At 35.9% G+C, this 27,119-nt stretch overlaps 1 protein-coding gene across 1 annotated transcript; it reads right to left on the reverse strand.

The window, feature by feature from the left end:
- Nucleotides 1–3,435: 3,435 nt before the first annotated feature.
- On the reverse strand, nucleotides 3,436–17,414 carry LOC140139004 (uncharacterized). Its single transcript, XM_072160785.1, has 10 exons — nucleotides 17,343–17,414; nucleotides 16,647–16,788; nucleotides 14,563–14,684; nucleotides 13,475–13,676; nucleotides 11,524–11,695; nucleotides 11,048–11,304; nucleotides 10,241–10,445; nucleotides 8,787–8,860; nucleotides 4,770–4,886; nucleotides 3,436–3,635 (listed from the first exon to the last, which is right to left on the reverse strand). Exons 1-10 carry the CDS (start codon nucleotides 17,412–17,414, stop codon nucleotides 3,436–3,438), a joined length of 1,563 nt encoding a protein of 520 aa, XP_072016886.1.
- Nucleotides 17,415–27,119: the final 9,705 nt, after the last annotated feature.

Raw genomic sequence — 27,119 nt, forward strand, 5'->3', positions numbered from 1 at the left:
ACCATACCATACAGTGCCTGCCTACATGCATGTAAGAAAGTGAGAGTAGATCTACTCTCACTTCTCACAAGCCTGTTAACTCCACTCATGCACTGAGTCCTCTGATCATAGACATAATCAAAACAATAGGTTACATGGATGGGGTTGGGTGGGGAGTAACACATCACACATGCATGGATCCAGATAGCAAGTGCCCTAAATTGTAGCCTGGCCCAGGGCCCTGAAAAAGGTAAATCTAGTCCTGGCTACACAAAAGGTACATGTATGCTACACACAGGGTATACCTACATTGTCATGATTGTGACAGCCTCCAGCCTATGCACACTGTATGCCACTCATACATGTATGTATACATGTAGCATTCACACTCTGACTGATACAGAAAAAAATAGCAAACTGGAAGTAAAATATTTCAAGAAATTGTTGTTTGTGGTGAATTTCAAGTTATCATGTTTTGATATCATTATTATAGCATTATTTTATTCATCATTTTAATATTCCCCATCCAAATACACTCCCATAGCACAAGTGCACACATAAAAACTACATTTTCCTACCACATGTACAATGTACTTGGGCAGTGTGTGCATTTGAGTCAAATGATACAGAGTTCCTTTGCCATACCATGTTTACAGAAATTTATGATTTATTGGAGCTTATAGGCAAAATATTAATAATTATCCATAATTAATGATAATAAATATAAAGCTAATGGATAATCTGGTGGATGTGTGCTGGGATGTGTGGATGTGCATGAAAGGCTTCACTAAATTTGATATTGACAATTAAGTCTACAAATTTTGGATCAAATTTGAAATCCAGTTGATGTTTTGAGGTGAATAATAACTTGAATGCTACATCACTGCTAAATGTATGTTGAAATTAGTATTGTACAGTCTGTGTGTCAATACACAGACATAGTTTGCATGATTTTTGCATCCCAAAATATTTAAGCTAGATTCACTAAGACCATCATCAATCTCTTTTTGTACTTGATTAATTCCACAAAACCTGATTAATTCCACAAAACCTGATTTAAACCAAATTTTCTGTAAATGGAAGTACTTCTTAGCAAATAGAAATGTCTCAGCAACTCATGGCACACACAACAAATTAAGATGTTGTATTATGCTTATGACAAAATTAATTTCTCTAATTCTGTTGGTGCGAAATGTAGTTTAATTCATTTTGTTTTGTGGTATAAATGACATCAAAGAGTATATTACAGCAAGGTATAATAGCCAATAAATTAATGTCAATAATCAATAACAATAGCTTTGTTTATACCCATGTACCCATAATGGGACTCATACAATGTTTCTAGTCCCAATATCTGTACCCGTACCCATGGCCCGTACCCGTACCCATACTGGGACCCGTACCCGTACCCGTACTCGAGTCCCAATTTCCGTACCCGTACCCGTACCCGTACTCATGGCTCCGGACCCATACCCGTACCCGTACTCGCACCCTATTTTTGGTTCGGACCCGGACCCGTACCCGTACTCATGGCTTCGGACCCGTACCCGTACCCGTACCCATGGCCTGGGACCCGTACCCGTACCCGTACCCATGGTCTGGGACCCGTACCCGTACCCGTACTCATGGCTCGGACCCGTACCCGTACCCGTACTCATGACGGGTCCCAATACTACAAGTCTGTCACTTCCGGGAAATGTCAAGCCGTTTCGCGAGAAGAGCAGTGTGCCAAGTCACTTGTAATCAGGCCATCGGCCCGGATGGCAAAAGCTAAAGTCGTGAGTACTCATTTAATGAATTTGTCAAGCAAATTAGGAATTAGGAAGTTTGAATTAGGAATTATAACAGTGATGACTCAATTTAATCGTCTATACCCTCCTCCTCCAATCAATGTCGGGTGGCGATTTGGTGAAGATGAGCACTTTATACGGATGATCGAAGGAAGGGGGGACATTTCCAATAAGACGTTTTTTTAAAATGTGAAACAAAAAACTTTATAAAACCCCGGACATATTCTTTTCAGATATTGTTGAATTGGCCGACATAGTATAATATGTGACCCGTTTCGACAAAACCAGGAACAAGTCGGATTTCTGACATTTCATGATTTGAATAAAACATATAAGCACAGGACAATAAGCTTCAAAATGATAACAAAATTGTATAATAGCATCAGCACGTTTCAAGATATGGATAATTTTGTAAATGATATCTTGATATTTTTACACAATTGTTAGCCTGAGTAATGTGCTAATTAGGTTCCTGCCTTACACAAGATTGGATAGGGATTATCATAGTTCAACTGTCAATTATTGATTAAATAAACCTCTTTTGAATAAGTAATATCAAGGATTTGAAAGTCTGCTCAGGCCCAAGGTCAAATACCATGAAATTATTCCAAAATTTGATTTTTATTATGGGAATGTCATCTTTAAAGGCCTACAACTCAAAAACATGCCTGGCGACTTGTTCCAGGTTTTGTTGGAGCTGGTCACATATGATAAAATATTCTTCCATATGTCATTATTTTGAGTGATTTCCAGTTAATCTGTGCATATTTGTGTAACAAATTTTAATGGAACACCATAATAATTGAATAAGCTTTGCAACACTAGAAACGTCGGGTACAAATTCTTTTTAAACATGTTTTAGATAAACTGTGCATCATATTTTACACTAACCTTTAGAAAGTATTTGAAATAAGTATTACCCAATTTGTGATACATAGTAACCAATTAAAATAAAGTTAAAATAATAAAAATTAAACTTAACATGATTAAAAAATCGTCGCAGAAATGTAGAAAATATGTACATAGTTATATACTAAGAAGACATAAGTGCACCAGATTGAAGTGACCATAAAATACCATTGAATATACGAACCAATGTACATGTATATGCACGCAGAAGCACACTTGCTACGATGCTCTGATGACAAGATTACCGCGATATTAAAACCGCACGGAAAATATCTACGGTCTGGTGCCTTATTCCATGAAGCCGATATTTTTCTGCAAAACATTGACTTTTATACAACCTAACGTTTTGACCAAAACCAGAAGCTTTTTAAGTCATTTTATAAATGTGTTCGTGTTTGCTGGGTACTCGGGTAACAAAAGGTGTTCGTGTTTATGGTCCTCGGGTAACAAAAGCGAATCGTTACACTATTATTGACCGAGTTTTAGTTGTTGCAATTGCTGCTGTTGATTTCTAGGGGGAGTGGGTTCTTGTTTTACGGAATGGAGTTTTGTAACGAAACAAATTAAAGCCTGGTAACAACAAATCGTGAGAAAATGGTTTCTTGATTTATTAAAATATGTCACATATGAAAATCACCTTTGCTTAAATGAAATACGAAGGGTAAAAAGTGTTGAAAAGGAAATTAAACAGATAAAAATAATGTCCCATGCAAAGTAGGAATGCACTCTCGATTTTGCATATAAATGTATTGATATGTTACCATCCATTATCATAAAATCCTAAATTATGAAGATTCCTCAAATTAGTCAAATTAGAGAAAGCAGTGTGCCCTTGTTCAACGTCAATAGAGACTATGACGTCAGCATCGTTGTCTGCTACTCGCAGCACGTAGTACAAAATACCATTCTTTTGGTCCAGATTGATAACAGTACCACCGTAGTATTGTTCAAAAGTACCTTTAAAGAAACGATAATATAGGTTATAATGGTTATCGTAAACTGACAAACACCAGATAACTCAATAAGAACAACACAATTGTATGGTACTGACCGTAGAGGGCGACGATTCCCCTATATTACGTAATACTAATTATTAACGGATTGTTTCAATGGGACTCTTCCAAATAGGTAATCGTATTAATCCGTTTGTTTGAATGGCATCACTACTGTACTTTAAAACCAGTGCTGCGCGAGGATATAGTTACCGTGAAAAATGAGTAGTTCTTCACGTTGTGTCACGTGACAGAGTCGTGGTATAGGCCTACTATGGTGGTCATCACTGGATGTGCGTCGAGGTTCCTTTGCATTTGCTGTTTTTGTATTTGTTGTATGATTTAGTAGAGAAACCGCCGTGATGTTCCGTAACGAAATCATTAAGGATGCTTGGGCTGCCCTCTTCAACATGTTCAACGTTCTGGCAGTGACGTAGGTGAGCATCTCGCACACATAACGTTAATCAAATAGAGTGTATATGAAGCCATATCCGTTCTCATCTGTTTAATACGGACATCGGTTGGATAATTCTACGACTGATGACCGTATTAATGAAAAACCTGAAGAATGGATATGGGTTCTCATTACTAAAGCACACATACAATGGCGATTTATCGGCACGATTGCAGCGAAACCGCGATAAAGCAATGATGTCACTACCGACCTTGAAGTGAACCAAAGAATAGTTTGCTCATTTACGAAGTTTAATTTGAAGAAGGCAGCCCGAAGCAATTTTGTCAGACAAGGCAAAACACTTACACACCTTTATTGACGATCTGGTCACGGAACACTAGCGCTGTAACGTTGCTTTACTAAGTAGTGATATTAATATTAACATGTTAATGCAACTATTTTTTCATAAGAGGAGTTGGTCATACGAGACCTGCAAGTAGTATTTTTAAGCAAAGGGGATCTACGCTTTTTTTTTTAAACAAATGTTCAAGTTGAGCCTACAATAATGTGGCCTACTCGATACTGTTACAAATTATATGCAATAAAATTGGGGTTTTTTTTTTGCCAAGATAAAGGAACTAAAACTACATTGGAATTTAAAAACATAGATATTGTGTTGAATTATGGGTGACACTATTGTCTTACCTTCTGGTACAATGTCAAAGACCTTGTTTATGGTTCCATTATTAGGATTGACTTCAACAAGAGACCACGCAGAGTAAGGCCTTCCATATAGACCCGGTGACATTGCGAAGAGCTGACCTAAAGAAACAGAGAAAAAGGCAATAAAGGTAGAGTTAAATAGTGAATCTTTTCCTATATTTATTCCCATCAAAACGAGTTGTTTGCGGCCATGGTGGTGTGGTGTATAATTTTGCATTGCGTCATACGTTACAAATGTATGCCATTACGGGAGGCTTGAAAACGCCAGTTAAACCGCGTTCCATTGTATAGAACAATAGAAACAGACTCCAAACGGCCGGAACCGATCGGAACAAGCTGGCAACCGGTGCTTCAGTTTTGAAGCTCCTACTATCAGTTCCAACTCCCGTGACACTGCTTGCATGTTGTTCTGGGTATTTGGTGTTCACCGGAGGGACATCATGTGCTGATAATACCTAGCACTACATTGAATTTCCTAATTTAAATGAAACATCCAAAAGCCAATAGTTATGGATTAATGCGGTGTCACTGGGCCTGGAACAGATAATAGCACCTGCGTAGGAGCCAAAAGGCTCGTAATAGCAGCAGCTTATTCTACCATATACTTCTACTAGTGCCCGTTTCTATTCATCGTTATGTATTCTTTTCCCGTGCATTATTATCGCGAACTACTTCGCGTGCAGGTTTATATAAAATACAATACATTATCTAAAACCCGCACGCCAAACAATAGATTTTAGATAATATTTGCACGCTCAAATACTAGAAATACTACTTTCACATTACTACATAACTTATATAACTATGTTTGATATAAATACCACCAAAAAAGTACGAATATACATTCTGTGGTGTTAAAATAGTTATAGTGTATGGTATTTTTTCATGAGCACTTTGTAAATCACAGGTTACAAATTGTTCTATTTTGCAACTATCAATGCCATAAATTATGATTACTGAACTCAAATAAATCAAACATCAAATAAGAATAATCGAGCTTCTATTAATTAAAAAGGGCTAAAAACAGGTGGACCATAATTATACAAGATGACCCCATTACAAAATATTCAGCATTTTACAAATGAATTAGATGTAGGCTTATATCTAAGATAACATAAACACGCCCGGGAAACACACACTAGCGTATAATATCATGATCATGCTTTATAATACTGAACACATTGAAAAATTCCACTGTCGTGTGTTTTAACAATATTAGTAGATTTTAAAGTTCAATTTGTAGAACTATAAAGTCCAGTTGATATTGATATATAAGTTTATTCTCTCATCTCCATTCACCGTAGTACTACATGTAGTGGGACGTCAAAATTGATTGTTTCCAGGTCAACTGGTTCAGTGCTCTCTGTGTTCGGAACTACACCACATTTCGCCATAATATATTCTAGAAACGCTTGCTGTTAGAATAAGAAAAATTTTAATTGTAATTATTGCACAGGTCACGGCGACCCTGTGACCTTTCCGGAAAAAGCCGAGTGGCAGGTTTTTCAAATAAATATTTTCTGTGTAAAAACTGTACCATCAGATAGGTAATGGATAATATGAATATTAACTGTACATCTATCACAACAATTTTTGATAACAACTTGCGTCACAATTGATCTAGTATAGAAGGTAGAGAATTTATTTCAATCTTATATACGCCATTTTTTTTTTGGAATTAAGTGAAAATTAATTCTGTAAAACTGCATTTTTTAATGTAATTTTCACATTAGACCCGACAAAAGATTACCGTTTTGTTGTTATGATAATCTAATCTTTTGATTTTGTAAATAAAATTAGGGGTCTAATGTGGATTTATGATGCAAACTGGAACAATCCAATGCCTTGTCAAAATCATTTGCTTCAAAATGGAGTTCGGATGCACTTCGTAATACAACTTCCGCCACTGCGGGAAACCACATGCACAGCAGAGCACATGGCCGATATCAAAATCGATTTTATGTATTGTGTATGTAGGCCTATTCATAGGACCCTCGTATTAATTGTCTCTATGCGCTTGAGAATTCAACAATATAAATAATGGTAGCTTTATTATAATACACATTAATGTTTTAAGCAGATAAAATTCCAAAATATGATGCAGTAATGAAGTTGCGATTTATTAATATTATAGGTATAAATTTTCACGATGACACTATCAAGTTCTTCGTGGTCGAGCGGTCTAAGGCGCTGGACGTATGGTATACGTGATACTAGCCAAAGCGGTGAGCCGTGAGTTCGAACCCCGCCTCTGCCAAACTTTAAAAGAATTAAAATTAAGATTTTACTTTTTAAAAATTTCATATTGGGGAAATGTGACTGGGAGAATTTATGTATGGCGTGGAGTGGTGTGGTTCGGAACCACGATATTAAATGATCACAACATAAAGTCAATTCAGCATCGAAGTGGTTACGTAATTCTCTTGGTTACCGGATCACGCTACTTTGGTATGCCTTCGAGTGCCATATACTTTATGTGGTGATCATTTCGATCGTGGTTCATTACTCTAGCGCGTGATCCCGTTGACATAGTAACATTACGTAACTTCGATACTGAATTGGTCACAAACCATGCGTGAATAAGTTACTAATGTATGACGTATGGCGCAATCGATACCATAGATAGCTAACTTCAACGCTCTGCAGGGTCTATTGTTCTATTGTTTCCGATTAGAGCGCTGACATATTGGAAAATGTTGCCAATCAATATTCATGAAAGTGTACATTCAACGTCCAATTTGCGAAATTGGGTGAGTTGTGTTTGGTAAGTGTGAAATACATCTGACTGGGCGTTTTAATTACGTAACGAATAAAGGCATTGACATCATCGAATGGCTGCCCAGTGCTGTTATGTGTTTAGTTATTATTTTTTCCCTTCCTCCAGCCCTCTCTCATTCTCCATATCCCCGCCCCCCCTCTTCCTCCCTCCTCCCCTCCCAAGACTTCTCACAGAGGTGAATTTACCCCTCCCCAACCCCCTTCCCTCTTTGGGTACGCCACTATTTCTATACCAATCTCCTTCTTAAAATAAAATTAAATGGACATTTCTTACAAACAACATTTATAGGCCTATACTTATACTCACATGTATACGCATAGCGATTACCATTATAGTGTAATATAGATATATGGACTGGACATGGCAGCCTTCATACATTCTAATGTGTAATCGATCAGCGAGAGCATTCAATTGAAACGCCTAACGTCAGGTGGGTGGTAAAGATGATTGCATCGACAGCTAAAGCCTCCTTATATACTTCAGACCCACACAAGCACACATTTGGGATACGTGAGTACAATGGTACCACTTTACACATGACTGCCCTTACACATGACTGCAGTGTGGTCACTTATTGATACTCGCCTGTTGTGTAGAGCGTTAATATGATGCCGGATCAGTGACCAATTTAATGGCGGAACCCCTTTATTCGAAACAATGGTACCACTTTTATGAATAGCCTGTCGCAACTTCTAATCGGCATCAAACGAACAAAAGATTATATAATCTATTGCGACTCTATTTTTATTTAAAAGCTCTTTGGCTAACTTATACAGTGATTGATTTTATTGACCAGTTACTAGTAAATGCTACCTGGTCAATGACCTGACGGTGTTTTTAAAATTTAAGATATTTTACATAATATTCAAACTAATATAATGAATGCAGCAATTAATATTGCCTGTTGTTTTAATACACTCAAAGTATATGACGGATAATGTACTCGTGCAAATCGGCTCTTGAGCTAAATGCAATAATGGCGCGTGAGATTATCGTGACTAATGCATTGCACTCAGTTCATTATCCTTATCTTAATAATGCAATAATGCATCTAGCAGGGACAAATCAATGCCGTAGCTGTTCGGACAAGAACGATTTCTTACGGGTAGTTTGTTAAACTTATTCATTGTTTTCTTTTAATGTTACAGCTATTTATATATTAAAAGAAAAAAAGAAAGAAAACGTTTAACAAACTATTGTAAAAATTCGTAAAAACATACCTGTCTTTTCATACACCTGGATCGCAGATATAGTGTATTCGCTTACATCGAGTTCCGTCATGTGAGTTACGTTCCTAAGATTAAAACAAGCAAACGGTGGTTAAACCTCATAGTGCTACGTCATATCAATGGTATATCAATTGAATATATGAATACAAAAGCCACCTAAGTCCATACCTTGGCCAAATTGAGTTAAGCATGGGAAATTGTTGCTATACATAGGCCTGTCATATGCATGAAAGAACAACTCAAATTCATCCTCTGTGTCTATTGGGCATGTGAAAAATAGCATGTATGAAAGAATCACCCAATTCCATGATTTGAGTCTTGTAACACATTGATTGAAATCCAGTATGTATAAAAGTCCACTTGTAACACATTTATTGCTAGAGAATGACTTTTGAACAAAAAATGGGTTTAATAAAGGAAAGTGTGTGGTTTATATTACATGGCAGAATGCTTATCAACATTTTACATACCTGTGTGCTTTATTTTGTATTATCTTACTAGTGGTAATCTCATTCTAACATTGTTGTCTTTGTATATGATTCAAAAAGTCCAAAATTTAAAATGAACCCCACGAAGTACCTGAAATGCTAATCGTCATACCTAATACAGGTTAATCCACTCATTTGCACGTAAAACTTACCATATTGACCAGGTAAATCTAACTGAAGGAATTAAAATGATACACGGGGATTTCTCTCAAAATAACTTCGCATGGACTTAGGTGGCTTTTGTATTCATGTATTCAATTGATTGCACACAGTAATAATTTGTAGTCACGATATTTCTGGGCCCGCAAGAATCTGCGTTTGCGGAAAAATGACATCTTGTTACTCGTGGGATTTGGCATTTATATATTTCCGTATTTCCTGCACTTGAATTGTTGTATAAGACATTGTTTGTTCATTTTGTAAATTTTAATTAATATCATTATTATATCAACAACACAGAGCTATGAAGATTCGAAAACAGTCAGGTTAGCGCAGTTGATAGGCAGCAGACTTCAGTACACAAAAAGTTGAAAAATGCTCTCTTCATAATTGCTCTGGCTTGAAATTTCCCTCAATAAGGAATCAGCTGCCTCTCTAACACTGGTTTTATTTATTTACTCGGGGAACAAGGTGGTTATGGTGGTTATAGGTAGTAGACAAAGAAAATGTGCCACTATTGGCTGCGTCCCTGACTGTTAAATGGTTTATGTGTCTTGAGCCACAGTGGTCAGCAAAACTCTGTAAAGTCTGCATTATAAATCCGCAAAATACTTATTTACTATCCTATGTTTCTATGGTATTAATCATGTTTCTACGAAGTTGAGCTGATGTTGTTATGCTGAAATAAAATAGTCAAATTTGATGATGGAATAATACACATTACAGGGATGCGGACCGGGAGGATTTATATTTGAATGTTATTAGCCACAATATGGTAATCGCAACGAATTTCCTTACTTTTTGCTAATATCAAAAGTGTAAATTCTTGACTTCAAAACAAACGGTGAGTTTTCGTTTCCAATCAATACATAGTAAAGTTGCTTGGTCAGATCGACGACTGCCCATAAGAAGTTAATGTACAATGTTTCAGGTTTGTCAGCCTTGTACAATACCTGGTAAACTCCCATGTAGGTCAATGTTGCAAATTTGAAAGTAAAATTGCCTAAAATGAAAAAGAAAACATGGTTTCATGCATAAGTTACGGTTTCTTATTTTCTGAATCTTTTTCATAAATAGCACTGATGCATAGAGACAACTTTATTTGAAGCAAAACTAATTTTGAGATTTACAGTATTGATAGATACAACATGATATCATTAACTTAAAAGACCAATAAACGTTTTAAACGTTTTGTATGAAAACACACTGCATCAATATTTTTAAAAATGTTATTGTAAACTATTTTTTGCAAACATTTTTATCAACACTTAAATAACATTATGTTAAAATATTTGCAGTAGGTTATCAAAATATATATATTTATATTATAGACTTTTAACCATTGTCTGACAACCGTTGGAAACGTTTTGTTTTACTGGGTATATCACAATATTGACGAATTGTTAATACGTAATTTAGTATTATGCCCTCTATTGACTGCGGTCAAATGCTGTTAGTAGTTTTACATCACGGTTACGCTAATCTTGCTTTAATGATCGGCGGGGCTCTTTTGACCTGCATAATTATATATACTTGCAAGCACTAAGCAGTAAGTAAAATTCAGCCAAAAAGTAACTAGTCGGAAGGACATGCTGAATTTCTTACCTGGATTTGCTGGATCATCTTCCATTTGAAACGCAAGAAATGTTGTACTTTGCAAAAGATCCAATGAAGACACGGGTACATAATCCGGGATTTGTACCTCATATTCATTGGCAATTTCCATGGCGTAAAGATCAATCCAGATGATTTTATTTGGTGGCGAGTCTAAGCCACCATTGTGGTGCTCCATCATAAACGAATACGGTATCTCGCGAGAAAAGCATGCGATGCGGTCCATTACATAGGGTACAGACTGAGCACTGAAAGTTAAACAAAATCACTTCATATTATCTTACATACAAGTATGTAATTCCTTACTTAATGTTTCATCGAGCTTTGATTCCTCTGCAAAGTTTAAATTTAGACTGTTCTGAAATCATTCAGCAAACTTTAGGCCTCTGTGCTTGTGTATGCTAGCATACATTTATATTATAATAAATAAGATTTCACAATTATGGCCATGTTGGTGGAGTTCTTACTCTGGAGTAGGCGTTCCATATTGGTACCCAGACCCCATACTGAAGTATAAACCACCTTCCCCATATTTCAACCCAGTGAATGGATCAATGGATGTCAAGGAGCTCCCTCCGCGTTCAGGATTCCAAGCAAATCCCAATAGTCTCGCTGTACTGCTAAAATTACCAACATTTCCTGTAAGAGTTAGCAGTATTAATCGATTATTATGGGAACACGGGGTTATTAAAGTCCGTTAATTTAGTGTTTAGAGCATTTGTCACCCTCATAACAAAATTGCTTAAGTCATTCTTAGGAATCCGAGCGCCATTTCAAGAACTCAGCTATTAGTGACCATGAAGCCAGAGCTAATTATATTATCAATTGGGGGAAGTCAAAAATCTTAGAGAGAGAAAGTGATAGAAAAGTAAAATGGATCAAAGAATCAATTCAGAACAGGAGAAGGGGGGCGAGCAGTTATGAACAAAGACGAGGGGGTCTACAATCTAAGTCACGTGTTTGATCCATTGTTGGAGACTGCTAGCAAGACTAACATCGCTACCGGAAGTGACATTACTTCCCGCCAGTCATCAGCTCATGACCAGCACAACAACATGAAGCTTCGAAAAAGTCAGTGGTTTACTGATAAAACTGTCAACAAGAAAGTAAGTTTCTTCAAATTGGTTTTGAGAAATAAACCCACAATTGATCAAATTTCCAGCCGCATTCTTCATTAACTTGTGGAATACATCTCTTTTGATGTTATACTTCATTGTATTAAGAAACATATCCAAGGTGAACTATTTATTGGTTTATTACTCAATCAGTGTACTTCGGTTATATATATAAATGCGCTTTTATAAATACGCACGTGACCGTCTCCGCGCTGCCATAACAGCTTATAGACAGTAAGTCTCGAAGTTACCTTCTACATAGCGAGTGGTCTTTCTATACATTTGAATGCAAAGGCGGAACAACATGAAACTGCTGTGCAGCAAAATTGTCTATATTGTTCAACTTTGTGATTAAACTGTTTTATAGGATTATAGGCGCTAGCGCCCTAAAAGCAACACATTTTGATGTATAGAACCATTTTTTCACAAAATGTTATACCTTTTCCAATTTTTTCTGCCCTTCTTCTTCCGCCGCCCTCTTTTAGCCGCCCTTCTTCTTCCGCCGCCCCTTCGTTTTGGCCGCCCCTGCTTTTACCCCGGGGGCTCGCGCCCCCAAAGCCCACCCAAATACGCGCATGTTGCTGGTCTTGGTATGTCGTGCCGATGGGCCACGTGCGTATTTAAAAAGCGCATTTATAGATATAACCGAAGTATGCTGTCAATAAGGTCAAAATTCAAATAGGTAACATGGAAAAATGACTTGTTATGAGGCTGACATTATGTTATACGGTATTAGAATTAGATTTAGGGATACGGTTGGCTTAGGGTTATCATTACGGATACGGTTATGGATATGGTTAGGCTATGGTTGGGTCAGATTTAGGATTAGAGTCAGATACTCGGGGACATGTTTAGGAATAGGGCTATTGTTAGATTTAGGGTTAGGATTAAAGTTTGTAGCTATTAATTGTTGAATTTAAACATCACGCCGCTTTTAAGAGACGGGAAAATATCACACAATTATTATTGCAATTGTAATAGAAGTAATACGCTTTCGATGAATGTTTCTGTGGCGGAAATTAAAAGGTAGGACATCATTATGATTAGAATTAGTTCCAGTTTTGTAATGGTGTACTTTTGGGTTTCACACTGTTAAAATGTCCAGTTGTGGTGTTTTAGCTTACAAGATTTTATTGTATATAAATGTTGATCTTTGATAGACCTAAACATTCAGAATGCAATTCGGTTTGCCTGACCGAGCGAATAGGCAAGTAAACAAACAAGCATTTTAAATTAGTAATATTAAATAGCATATATTTATTTAAATTAATTTAATGCAAGAACAATAATCGCCTTCACATACGTTTGTTCAAGTAATGTAATTCTGACGCCATTTTGATTTTTGGACCTCCTTTGTCTTGACGTCCTTTAGAAAGTGATATTTTTGGTTCCGTTGAGTTATTGATACGAATATCTGCGCACTGGTAGAAATAAGCATTTCCTGGTTTGTGGGTAATGTACCGTAAACGTAGAACACATCGATCACATTGTATGTGAGGAATATTCTAGAAGAGAATAAGATAATGTTTCAAGTAGGAGAAAGTTATATAGGGTTTTTCGGTATACGGTATTTGGTAAATAATTATAAGCAAGCCGTGGGGCAAGCCGCCATTACTCTGGCATCACGTATCCAGGAATAGGTACATTGTACGCGGTGCTGATCGCGTAAAATAATTATGATATGCTACATAGCCTGAGTCCCACGACCTCTTTCGAGCATCTATCAAAAATGGCTAATAACCGACATTTTCGATCGAATCTCAATTAAAAAACAATTGGTGCAAAATTCATGGCGATACGATGATCGTAAGGTAATGACTTATTGAAGAGTTAATTGTTCGAGTCTCCAAAAACAAAAAAAAAACAAAAAGACAAGACAAGAAAAAAAATCAGCAATTCGTTTTAAGAAAGGTGTGTGACTTGTGTACAAAATAAATGTTGGTGTGTGTATTGAATTAACTGTTATGAATAATGAAACAATTCAAACGATTCAAAGTGAGACCAAATTACATTGATTTATGACACCGTTTACGTCGATTACGTTAATGGACCTTTAGCTCGGTCGCCTGTCTGTTCATGATACCCTGGTTGGATCATAAAGCTAGTATGAATTTGACAAAAAGTGAAAGTATCAAGACAGGTTCTTCTATCTTGAAAACAAAGTACGGTGGTGATTCGAGGATGTCACACATGCAAAGAGCACCCTCACATACGTAATGGATTAATATCAAAAAGTAAACATTTCAAGTTCGATCATTTACGAAAATCAGGGCCGATATCAAAAACAAAAAATACACACACAAACAAACAAACAAACAAACAAATCCCCCCCCCAAAAAAACCCAAAATAACAAAAACAAACAAACAAAAACAGCTTTTTATAATACTTACGATTGGAACACTGTAATTTTGCTGATGTGCCTGTGCGAATTCATATCTATCTCCTATTGTAATCTGTGTGTTGAATACAGCCTTTTCATCATCGCTTGTGGCAATTGAAATATCCATGTAACCTTTAAAAATAATTCATAACCTCATTAATCCTCGGTTCCAAAGCACAATGTTTAGATATTTCACAATACCCTCAAAACAACAGATGCGCAGTCATTAACCTCTAATTATTTGTGACGTGTCATGTCAAAAGGAGACACTTTTTGGCAGGTTATCAATTTTGAGGTTTTTACATATCTTAATTATAGAGATATCTTGCTCCACAACGCCGTTTTCCTAAATGAAATCGGACATTCCTAAGCGAAGATATTGAGTTCGGAAGTTATGGATTGGTATTATAAAATTGGAAATTGAGATATCGACCTTTGTAAATATTATTGACAATGTTGAGAGTAGGAATTACCTTGAAAAATGTCTCAAAAAATACAAGATGCCAGTTATATTCCGGTCTGAAACTATCAGACAATATTTTTAACATTAACAACATCACAAATTCGCAAAAAACTCAAATTGTGAAACAATCATCCCCGTGTTATTAATTGGTGTTAAAGCAAGTAACGGTTTAATATAATGATAGGAAGAATATGTAACGCGCTCAGAGAAAACCAGGAACAAGTTGCATTTTTAACATTTCATGACTTGAATAAAAACGTAAATACTACCCCAAAAGCTTTAAAATGATACCAAAATTAAATAAATATCATCAATACTTTTCAAGATATGGATAATTGTGTAAATGATACCTTGGTATTTTTGCCAAGTTGCTATTCTGAATAATGCGCCAATAGTTTCCTGCCTTACATTGGATTGAACAGGGATTATCTCAGTTCATTAATTATTGATTACATAAACCTCTTTTTAATAAGTACTTTCAAGAATTTGAAAGCCCACTTAGTCCCACAGTCAAATAACAGTCCGTTCCGACTGCCTGATCAGGAAGTTTTGCCGAATCAGGCAGCATGTTGCCGAGTTAGGCAACACATGCTTTGGTAACCCTTCCGAATTCGACAGACTAAGGACTAAATTGTTCATTGTGATTTTATAAAAGATCGGGGGAAATTTTACTTTGACACACATGAGCTACATGTAAGTTGACAATTTTTCACCGGACGAAAAAAAATTCCACCGGGAGAAAAATAATTTAAATAACAAAACAATTTCTAACAGTTTAAAAAAAAATTGATTTAAATATTACAAATTAACTTTATTTTAACTTTAACTAAAATTGATGAAAAATTACCACTAATTGTACATTCATTGATAATTTTATATATTTTACCTACTTCTTTACTCTAAACCAAGAAATAATGGTATATTAACAGATGCTCTATTTGAAATAGAGCATTGCATTGTGGGATACCATACTGCCTGACTCGGCAACATACTCCCTGATTCGGCAGTACTTCCTGATCAGGCAGTCGAACCGGACTGAACAACATGAAATTAAGAATCCCATTTTTTTAAATGTGAATGACATCTTTAAGGGGTACGACACTCCTGGCCAATTTTGTGCTTATTTTTGCATTTTTCTCAAAAATTATAGCACATTGGTGACAAGTAAGATATGTATATTATAGGGGCAAGGTCTACAGCTACTGTACTGAAAGTTCAGCAACTCAAAGCAAGCAGTTATTGATTTATTGATCAAATATTGGGTTTCCCACATTTTTGACTGTAACTACACAACTGTTGTCTGTGCTGAAATAAAATTCCCAGTGCAGTGGTTGTAGTCCTTGCCCCTATAATAATACATATCTTACTTGTCCCCAATATGCTATAATTTTTAAAGAAAAATGCAAAAATAGGCACAAAATTTGGCAGGGGTGTAGTACCCCCTTAAAGGCATTTAACTCGAGTTTTTTTGGCGCTGGTCACATATAATAAGTGTATTTCTAGTGTTCACCACAAATAACTCCATGTTTTATATACAACCGAAATGCGGAAAGATTCGAGCCAGGTATACTGTACAGTATTAAAATTCGGAGCATATAGCTAAACGCTTCATAATAATTACCAGTACATACCAGGGAAACCTATATCATAGTGATTCACATTTTGCTGAAACCTGATGAATACAGTAGATCCTCCGACAAAGTCAACTTTGGGCGTTTCTGGTGGCATCCCTCCGCATGGCCCTTGGTGCTTTGCGCATGTGGGACTACCAGGCTGAAAGGCATTACAAACATTATTTATTATTATAAGGTGTTTTTTTTATCCCAACAACAACATTGTGTATTGTATAGTTTTTGCAAAGTAACCGAATCCTGTACAATATTCATAGACAATATTGTACAGCATATGGGAACCTAAGCTTAATATTGATCAATCATATTTTTACTGATACCGTGCGTTTATCACGAATATGGAAAAAAAAAGTTGCATTGGATCAATGGAGCATAGTAACGCATGGTACCACTACGATAATAACAATGGTATATCCGAGGCCCGGGAGATTCGCAAACCTCTGCGAAGAGGAATTTAATGAGCCTTTAAGTAGTACAGATTAAGAAAACATAATCAAGGAAAAGATAGTGAGCATTCTTCGAGCAAACCTTCGGGAAAAGGAGCTGCCTGGAAATTTCGAAACTCTAGACAAGTATCATTAGCACAACTGTTGAAGCTTCGCGGATTTTTTTTTAAATTCAAATTTTTCGGTTTCCCACCCGGGATGTTCATCAATGGACTAGTGTTTATGTATTAATATTGAATATGATTCTTACCTGAGATATGTCCATATCTCCTCTTTGATGTGGATGAATAATACATATGTGTCCACTACTTAATGTTACCATGGAAACTAAAATCAGCCCCGAAAAATAAAGACACACGTAACCATAGCAAACTTTACCAAACTTCATTGTCATGATTGCGCCTGGGCTATTTGTTACCATATAGAATCGTGTTGATTGTGCAGATATTATCAGAAAGTACGATATCAATGGTAGTTTATTTGTTAAGTATAGTGAACTTTGACAGCTAGTTGACGATATTCGTGTCACGATTGTAATCTCAATTTATTTGCTTACTTGAGAATTAAAGCGATATCCATACAGTAATTTTCTTTTATTTTAGGATTTGTTTTAATGAAAAAATTATTTTTTTAATTTTATTTCTAATTAATTAATTAATTAATTTCATAGCGGGGCATTTTTTCTCATATTTTTTTCATATTCCTCGTATCATACTTAACAAGATAAGGTCTTGTTTTGTATTTATTTCATCCCTTATGTATTTCTTTATTTTTGTTTTAAGCGTTTATCATTATAGCGCCCTCATTTTTCTGGTGCTATTTGCGTTCGTGCGAATTGGTACGGGAGTAAAACGGCTCTTATTCACCGATTAATTTTTTCCTACCCAGAATGTCGAAGGTGGCTACCAGTATAGCCTGTTTGTTTCTTGATTTCTCCGAAAATATCAGGATGGTAATGAGAAAAATATAATCTATTAAGGGCTGGGGTATGAACGTTCGGACAGTATTTATTTATTGAATACGAAGAATGTCATTCTGATATCAAATAATTGTGAATTTTTGAAATTCGCAATTTGATACACACTTTATGGCAAATCATTAAAAATTGATATTTTTGATATTTAACAGTACTTGAAGTAAACTTTATAAATCTGATGATTTATACTTAAAGTGTTTGTAGGTGGGTTGAAAAGCCGACGATCAATTGAAAATTTTGACCTTTCGTATTGAAGATATGGATTTTTTCCCAAAACACCAAAAAATTAGGTCTTTTGGGAAAAAAATCCATATCTTCAATATGAAAGGTCAAAATTTTCAATTGACCGTCGGCTTTTCCTCCCTGCTACATACACTTTAAGAATATATCATTAGATTCATATAATTTACTTCGAGGACTGTTATATATCAAAAATTCGAAAAATATCAAATTTTTATAATTTGTCATAAAATTTGTATTATATTGTGATGTTCAAAAAATGAAAATTATTTGATATCAGAAAGACATGCTTCGTATTCAGAATACAATTCGATAGGTCTGAGGTGCTCTCATGTGCCACAAAAAATACTGTCGAAACGCAATAAACGCTCATTTTAGATCCCTTAAATGATACCAAAAACTCATCAACAATGAGAAAAATCGGGGGATGATGCTGTCGATCTGGTTACGGACCTTTAAGGTAGGGTTTGTTTTAGGAGTAGCTCTGTCTTGTTTTACTTTTTTGATTGACCAATCGGGATATCCGATGATGTAATGGATGGTTGGAGGAAAACAGAAGATATTGATCGGTGTGCGGGTTTTTTTTCTCTAGATGCTACGCTTTACTGAACCGTCGGGTTTTCTGGTGATAAGAGTATCGAGGAAAAGAATACAGCCTTGTTGCTCTTGCTCGTACGTAAATTTGACACTGTTGGTAGGGACATCGGTGTTTAAATGATCAGTTGGATTGTCTACTTGTCCTGTGCGTACTATTACCAAAACATCACCAACATAATATCTTCCAGACACGGGGTCGACTGCTTTCCGGAGCTATGGAAATAGCTTTATGCTCAAGCCACTCCATAAAGATATTGCAAAGGAGGGGCTGAGCGGACTACCCATGGCCATACCGAAAAGTTGGCGATCATAGATTTGACCTCAGTAGCTGAAATGTGCAACCGTAGCAGGGCAAAATCTGGTAAGTTCTATTATGTCATCGATGAGGAGAGTTCTGTTTTTGAGATGTTTATCCTCGTTCAGTCTTTCTCTGAGCAAATGAAGAGTGAGATCAATCCAATCGGGGTACTAGTGAAAAGCGCCACCAAATCGTGCGAGTTAAGGATGTTATCTCTCTCAAGGGTTAGATATTTCAGATCTTCCGCTAGACTTTTTGAGTCAGATTGGCCAACAATAGGACTCAAAATATATCAGCAAGGGACTTGGCCACGTTGTAACCGATTGAGCTATAGGTTGAAGCAGTGTACCGTCTTTATAAATTTTGGGGCTACCATAAATTCGAGGTACATTGTCTGTGGTGGGGTAAGAAATTATTGTTTGTTCGCTTTCTTGCTTTTGTCTTCTTTTCGAGCCTATGTAAGATTGAAACTATTTGTTTTATTTGTTTTGGTTCGGGATTTTTCATATGTCATAGAGTCGTTGAGGATTTTCTTGGTACTCTGTTTTGTCCATGATAACTGTTGACCATGATAGAATCCTCTTTTTGCAGCTGGTTAATCGCGACTCGCTCATCTTAACTGATATTTGAGGGATATGATTTCGCAGATTTTAATGTTCCTACAATCTCCGTACGTGATTGTGCTGCTTCAGGTGGTTTGGGAAGCTTCCAAAACGTTTTCTCATACGCCACGATATGTTCATCAACAATGATTTAGATTATCAGAATTTACCGCATATCCGAGACCGGAAAAAGGAACCGTTGAGGGCATGTTGAGTTGGTTCACATCTTTGACTCTATCATCACGCAGTCAATGGTTCCTGTTGCCTATGAAAGATGTGATGAGTTGCCAGTCTGAGGAAACCACTAGTAAAGTGGTTAAACGTCACTAAAATATGAATAGTTAACATCATTTTTCACTGGAATTGTTCAAATGAACCACGTTAACAGATGTATCCAACATTCCAAATGAACTTGTTTAAAGATGTTATTTACGTGTTGACAAAATATTTTGTAAAAATGTTTGCCCAATATATTTTGCAATGATGTTTTAAAAACGTTTTCATGACCTTTATATAACCCGACATTTAAATGTTTTGAATAAAAGTTTTAAGAACATTTCTGTGTTTGCTGGGCACATAGGGATTTCAAATGGAGTCATCAATTAGGTAACCCCATTTGAAATTGCATACGAGATGTATGTATTCCAAATGTAATAAGCCAAATTTGCTTTTAAAATGATGCACCATTCATTTTTGGATTTTTGTAAAATCTCAGCTCTTACCCCGGGGGCTGAAGAAAATTAAATTTTGCCCCCGCTTCCTTAACAGCCCTAAAAGGTTGACCCAATTTTTGCGGTGGTTTGAAAAGTGAAGAGCCAAAAAAAAAAAGGATTATAAACGCTGGCGCCTTAAAGGCAACACATGTTGATGTATAGTACCATTTTGTCACAATTTTTATACTGTTTCAAAATCGGGGGATGGCGCACCCAAAGGACCTACATCCTCTGAATTGTTTTTGTGGGTGTAGGTGAAGGACGTCACGTAGGTGTAGGACGTCAATGGCAATAATACCGAGGACGTTACCACGATTCTTCCTCCTATGTCAATCTTGTCAACTATTTATATCTCTTCATGCATCTTCCTCTGTCTTCTGTCAATAGTAGTATCACATCAACTTGTTTGTATTCCTTAATACAGATTTAATCATGTTTGTCTATTGACAAGTATTGCCTGCTACAGTCATATTCGTTTAGATTAAATGAATAAATAAACTTTGTATTTTCAAATGATCTTTTTTTTTATAAAGGTTTGTTAAAAGTTTATGAGCATTGCTTCCGCGTCAATATAAACCAATATGGACCATAATCAAATAAGTATTATTTATCTTCTTCAAACACGAAATCACTCCACGGATATCATAATTAATAGAGAGAAGTGCACTTTGCCAAGATTAAGGTTGAGTTAACAAATGTTATTGAGGTTATATTTAATAATGCATTTGCACGAGTTTCATTACCATATGCTTAAAGTGCTTCTATAATAAAACAACATTGTAATTGATTGCTGCATCTATTATTTTAGTTTAAACATCTATATAGAACTCTGATCAGCTCGTAATAGACGGGACTGATAACATCGTGGATTGATATAGAATGGCGCACACACAGCTGGGCGCAGGACCTACGCGAACTGCGCTCTGCAAGTTAAGTAACAAAAACCGAATAGTGCTCGCCTGTTACGAGTATGGGGACAATATCGTCATTCGTATTATAGTTCAATTTCAAAAAAGACTTCGTTATTAAAGGGTAATAGTAAAAAAGAAATAGAATTTCATGGAATGGGAAAACATTGGTAGCTTCCGTAATTATCGCTTTTCAATCCATTGTAATTTTAAACTAATCAAGTAATATATAAACGTGTGGTTCTAAGTTGGATACATCAAGTGATATATAGAGTTCAATTTGTAGTCCTATGTTTAATATTTAACTTTATCAATGCGTTCAAATCGACCGAAAACTATGTTTCCCTTTTTAAGGGGACATGTACTGCTGGCGTGAACCTATGATTAAAGTAAATGACAATTATCTATTCTTATGATCAGTCTTACCCTCGGGTAAGGTGGTGGCTGATTGGTAAACATTATCATTACTAAACTAAGCACAAATAATGGTCATACGATTATAAAAGTCATTGGATTTTAGTACGCCGGATAAAAAAACTTTAGAGGGCGCCCTCTTTCGTTGTACTAGACACTATACTTGTACTCACAAATACTCGAAAAATTAAAATCAGTAATATAGCTGATGGGTCCACCATCGACCAGTAGCGTAGGCAGTGGATCGAAGGAGGGTGCAGGGGACAGGGGCAGGGGGCAAAGTCCCCTGACAAAAAAATGAAAGATTAAATCAGGAGGGAAAAGGAAAAGAAAAGGGGCAAGGAGCCTCTTTTCTGCCCAAATTTAGCCCGATAATGGACAAAAATAGTGTAAAATAACAAATCTTTTCGCGCAACGCGCGCACATCGTCCCATTAAAGCCCTTTTTAGCTCGAAAACATACAGTCTCTATGTATTGTATGATGCAGCTGAAATTTTTTTCGTCTGCGCCCCTGAAATTTTATTTGCCCCATCCCCCGACAAAGAAAGCTGGCTACGCCCCTGCCATCGACAATATTAGGTATAGGCTATAACCAGTCAGTCGTTGACCTATGTAAACAAACCCTCTGGATAAAATCTGTAGATATTATAATACTATAGAAAACAAAGTCTTAAGAGCTGTCTTCTTGTACAAAATGACAGGTTGTGACCTTATACTTTGTACAGAGAAGATGCCACATGACAGGTTTATCCATGTATAAATATAACACTATACCCTGTTTTAAATGTGTAAGTGTTAAAATATTTTATGTCTGCCATTCTTATTTTATGGTACGTTTCATTTTTTTAGTAATTCAGAAATTGTGTGTTGTTTGGTGTGCTTGTTTGTGTGTTGTGTTTCTGTATTTTCATTTTTTTTCTTTAAAACCTTAATACTCGGATGCATGGATAATACTTGTCAGAAACCGTTGAAATATATTTTGGGGTAGTTCAAAACTGTTCTGTAAAGAAGAATATTCAAGGTTTAATACTATGAAAAAAAATATAAAAATCACACATCAAATTTTGGATTGTGTGCCCCCCCCCCCCAAATGCGACAAAATATAGACTTTTTTGTGATGACTCCCAAAATTGTTTTTTCTACGTCAAATTAATTTTATGTTTATACTTATAGATTCCTTGAATAGGATTCCAAAAATTAATACTTCTATCTATTTATAAGTAAAAACTATCATCACTTTTAATCAATTTCTGAGAATGTACATCCCCTATGCATGTTGTATGGATCAATCTCCACATGCGGAGTACACAATCCAAATACACAAGTATTTTATTATCCTAAACCACCGATTGAAGTAAAATAAAGTTTATCAAGGTTGTAATATTCTTTTTGTAAAACTCTTGGCTATCCGAGTGTTAAGCTGTTTTGGGACAACCAGTGCCAACCAGTGTTTTGGGTCGACTGCTCAGTGCCAGAAGTGGGTAAGTGTAATAGCTGCCATGTGTAGCTGCCATGTGTAGCTGAATACAATATAATGTGTGCAAGTAGCCAAATCACTTGGCAGCTATTGCACTCATCCACCTATGGCACGCGAGCAGTCGATATATACCTCTTCATCTTGAGATGAAAATTTAATATTTCCGTGTTCCGACTGATTTTGCTTGATCGCATCACATATACCCCTTCATTACGTTACAGCTGAATTAAGTACACATTGATTTTACTGTTCCGAGAAATGTTATTTCGCGCTGTAAAGGTGTGGTATAAAATGTCATTTGAAACCATATAATGCGACATATTTAACAATCAATGCCTAAGTGAGACATTCACTTTTACACTCATACTTACACCATTTGCTTTATTTCGCTACAAGTCACAAGATGTAGTGCTTATTTTAAAATAAGTGAAACGATATGAAATAAAATTACGTCAAACTCACCCGGCCTCCACTGTGAAATTAAATCACATTAAATCAATATATTCTGTATCATTTTTGGCATAAAATTATAAAACAATAATTTCATTACGTTTCGTGTTATTGTTGAATATTCATCGAATCAATTTCATTTGAAAGAAGTGGCAAAGAAGGTCAACGACCTCCCGGATACCAACTCTTACTATAATTCATAATTATCCATATAGGCCTATAGTGTATGTTAAGTGATGGTTTGATAATTTAATTATCCCTAGTTCTTCGTGTGATCTGACATTATGTTTACATCCAAATCATGCGTGTTTTTTTTTTGGGGGCTTTGGGGCGCGTCCTACATCCTCTGAATTGTTTTTGTGTACAGCGTTTACCGTTATGAATTGACACCATTATTTGGGTAAGGGGTTAAGTTTTTAGTTTTTGCATTAAGACATTATATAATATATATATAGAGATGCACTAAGATATCATCTTACAACGAGCCATTGATAACTAAATCTTATCCAAATATTCTTCTCTTAGTTTAGCATTTTAACACTAAACGATGGTGGATTCCTTTGCAATGTTAATGTTTTAACGAGTAACATTTAATTAGGAATGAGACTAATCAAATATAATTGAGAGTTTGGAAAAGTAAACTGAGCTCAAAAAGAAACTTATAATTTTTTACAACTATTGAATCACAAGGTCATATCTTAAAATACTGTCAATCAAAATGAACCAAAATTACACACAGGATTACCTTAATATTCTACTCAAAAGACATGTCAGTAACCAAGCAGTTGTCCAACTGACACAAGAGCAAAATGCACTGTCATGGGACAGCTTCCTGGACTTCCTTCACTTTCACAGCCCAACATTTGGTACCCAGGACAAAAAATCTGTCAGAATGCACACAAGATCCTTGCACAGATGATAAAACGGTCCTGCTTTCTGCTTTTCATACACTTTTTTCATGAAACAGGGCTGGGCTGTGAATGTGATCCAGGAAGCTGTCCCATGTCAGTGCATTTTGCTGTTGTGTCAGTTGGATAACTGCTTGGTTACTGACATGTGTTAAGAGTAGAGTATTGAAGTAAGTCTGTGTGTAATTTTGGTTCAATTTGATGGACAAGATTTCAAGATATGACCTTGTGAAAAGTTATAAGTTTCTTTTTGAGCTCAGTTTAGTTCAAAACCACAAACTGGAATGTCTAGAGGATTATGTATTCAAACCCTTTGTCATTAAAGCCTCTGGAAGTCGAGATGAACTCGAAAATCCATTGTGAGCCGTATATTATGAGTGAAAATACGTCAATTTAACCAACAGTTTCCGCATTTTCTCATTAACTACATAATTGGTTTTTTTTGTGTATAATCTAGTTAAAAGACCAATTATTGGACATATAATTTGGTTTGTGTAAAAGCATGCGACATGCTACTGAAATGAGAGAGCGAGATACAAGGAGAATAGGAGAATAGATTGACGTAGGGAGAAAGATTCGTGTTAACGTCCCCAGTGTTATTGCCATTGACGCCCTACACCTACATGTCACACATACTCTAAATTGTTTTTATTTAAAGCCTTTACCCGTAAGGCTACAACGTTGCAAATTGTCGTGATGAAATCTTAAGGCAATATACGTGGTCAAAGTATAGAGAGATTGGATTGACACACATTGTTTGGGTAAATAGTTTATCACCTGTTGTTAAAGGTAGCTTTAAGGCATTTAATCAGATATCATCTTACATGTTTGATAAGTAAATCTTGTCCAAATAATCTTCTCTTAGTTTTGTACTTTTTACACCCTACGGTGGTGGAATCCTTTGCAATCTTAATGCATTAGAGTAACAAGTACCAATTAGCAATGAGAGACCATATATACGAAAACAACAACAACCAGTAATAATATGCAGCTTGTGCTTTTTTGACACTTGCATGAATTTTCTTAAACTCAAAGATTTTTTTTTATATCAGTGTGACTGACACTGCTGCATGCAAACGGTTTCACGTCCTTGGTATATTCTGATTATGAGTATTATGTTTGTTTGAGAAACCTCACTTATTTATATCAAAACCTGACATTCAAACTGGAGACATATTGACCATGGCGACCAACCCTAATAAAAAAAGTTTAGTAATGGTGAAATTGATTCAAAGAAGTAAACGTTTCTCAAGGTATGTTCTAATTGTCACGTGTATTCAGGTGTAAAGAAAAAAGAAAGGGCAAAGCCCCGATCAACCAACCCAGTCTTTTCACTACAGTGCTAATATTGCGTACATTAGTGCATAACACTTTAGTACAGTGATAGCGCCATCTGTTGGTAAAAATTCACTTTTGAACGTATTTTCAACGCAGTAAATAAATTTATGTGGCAATATATGACCAACACGATAGAATATAAAAAGGAATTATTGGAAAAGTTATAAATCGAAATGAGGTATGGGGCTAGTTGGGGTGACTGCGGGGCGTTGGATCAAAATAATATTGCTCAAAGACAATATTGTTCAAGGTTGCGCCGCAGACTTAGGCCAAAAAACACCGTAGCCGTTGCATAAACTCGCAAACGCAAAATACGAATCAACTGAAATTTTGGGAATGAGCTTTTTTCGTAGATATATAATACTGAAAAATATCATAAAATGAGAATGTTAGGATCACGAAATACTCCTTTAATGCTGGACTTAATGTTAAATGGTTTGATAAAAAAACCAGAAACTGGCCTTTAATATGCCAATTTACAATCATGACTCGCCAGGTTTTAAGAGAGTTTATCCGATAGACTCAGATGGTAGGTGGAAGATGGGGGTCAGCAAATTTTGTTCATATTTTGTCAATCAAACATGTGTCCATGAGTATTTACAGTGGAGGTATAAACATTTTTTTTTTTTTTTTTACTGGGAGATACCGGACCCCCCTCAAATTGACCCCCATGAAATGTCTTCTCAGACACAAAAACTTTGAAATGAGCACTAACTTTTGATTAGAACCACGTAGTAACGCGCATCTGCAGACATTTTATTTATACTTCACAGTAATTAAACACATTTTGTCTCGACATAACAATTAAAAATTCTTTGGACAACGTTTGGGTTTTTCCATTTTCAGAGAGGGGTGTAATGGCCTTTTCAGCAATTGCTTAAATGTGAAAAATTCTAATTTTAAAGCCAAGTTTGCAAGATGATTATGAGAGTTCCTCAATATTTTTGTCAAAGTTATTTACTTGTTGGATAAAGTAAATATAGGTTAAACAATTGAGCAAATAAAAATCGTGGAGACTTTTTTCCGTTTTAAAATGAGCACATCTTAGTTTATGCTCTTTTTCAGAAAAGTGCAAAATTGCGGTATTTTCATGCTTAACTCAGGTT

Source organism: Amphiura filiformis, chromosome 18 (genome assembly GCF_039555335.1).
Source record: "Amphiura filiformis chromosome 18, Afil_fr2py, whole genome shotgun sequence".
Taxonomy (NCBI): domain Eukaryota; kingdom Metazoa; phylum Echinodermata; class Ophiuroidea; order Amphilepidida; family Amphiuridae; genus Amphiura; species Amphiura filiformis.

What these genes read in the sequence shown, in the direction of transcription:
- LOC140139004 (XM_072160785.1), bottom strand. Translation starts at nt 17,414, where the DNA reads ATGGTAACATTAAGTAGTGGACACATATGTATTATTCATCCACATCAA. An exon ending in GAGATATGGACATATCTCAG is followed by an intron (nt 16,789 to 17,342) that starts GTAAGAATCATA and finishes AATGCCTTTCAG; the next exon opens with CCTGGTAGTCCCACATGCGC. An exon ending in CTTTGACATTGTACCAGAAG is followed by an intron (nt 3,636 to 4,769) that starts GTAAGACAATAG and finishes GTTTCTTTAAAG; the next exon opens with GTACTTTTGAACAATACTAC.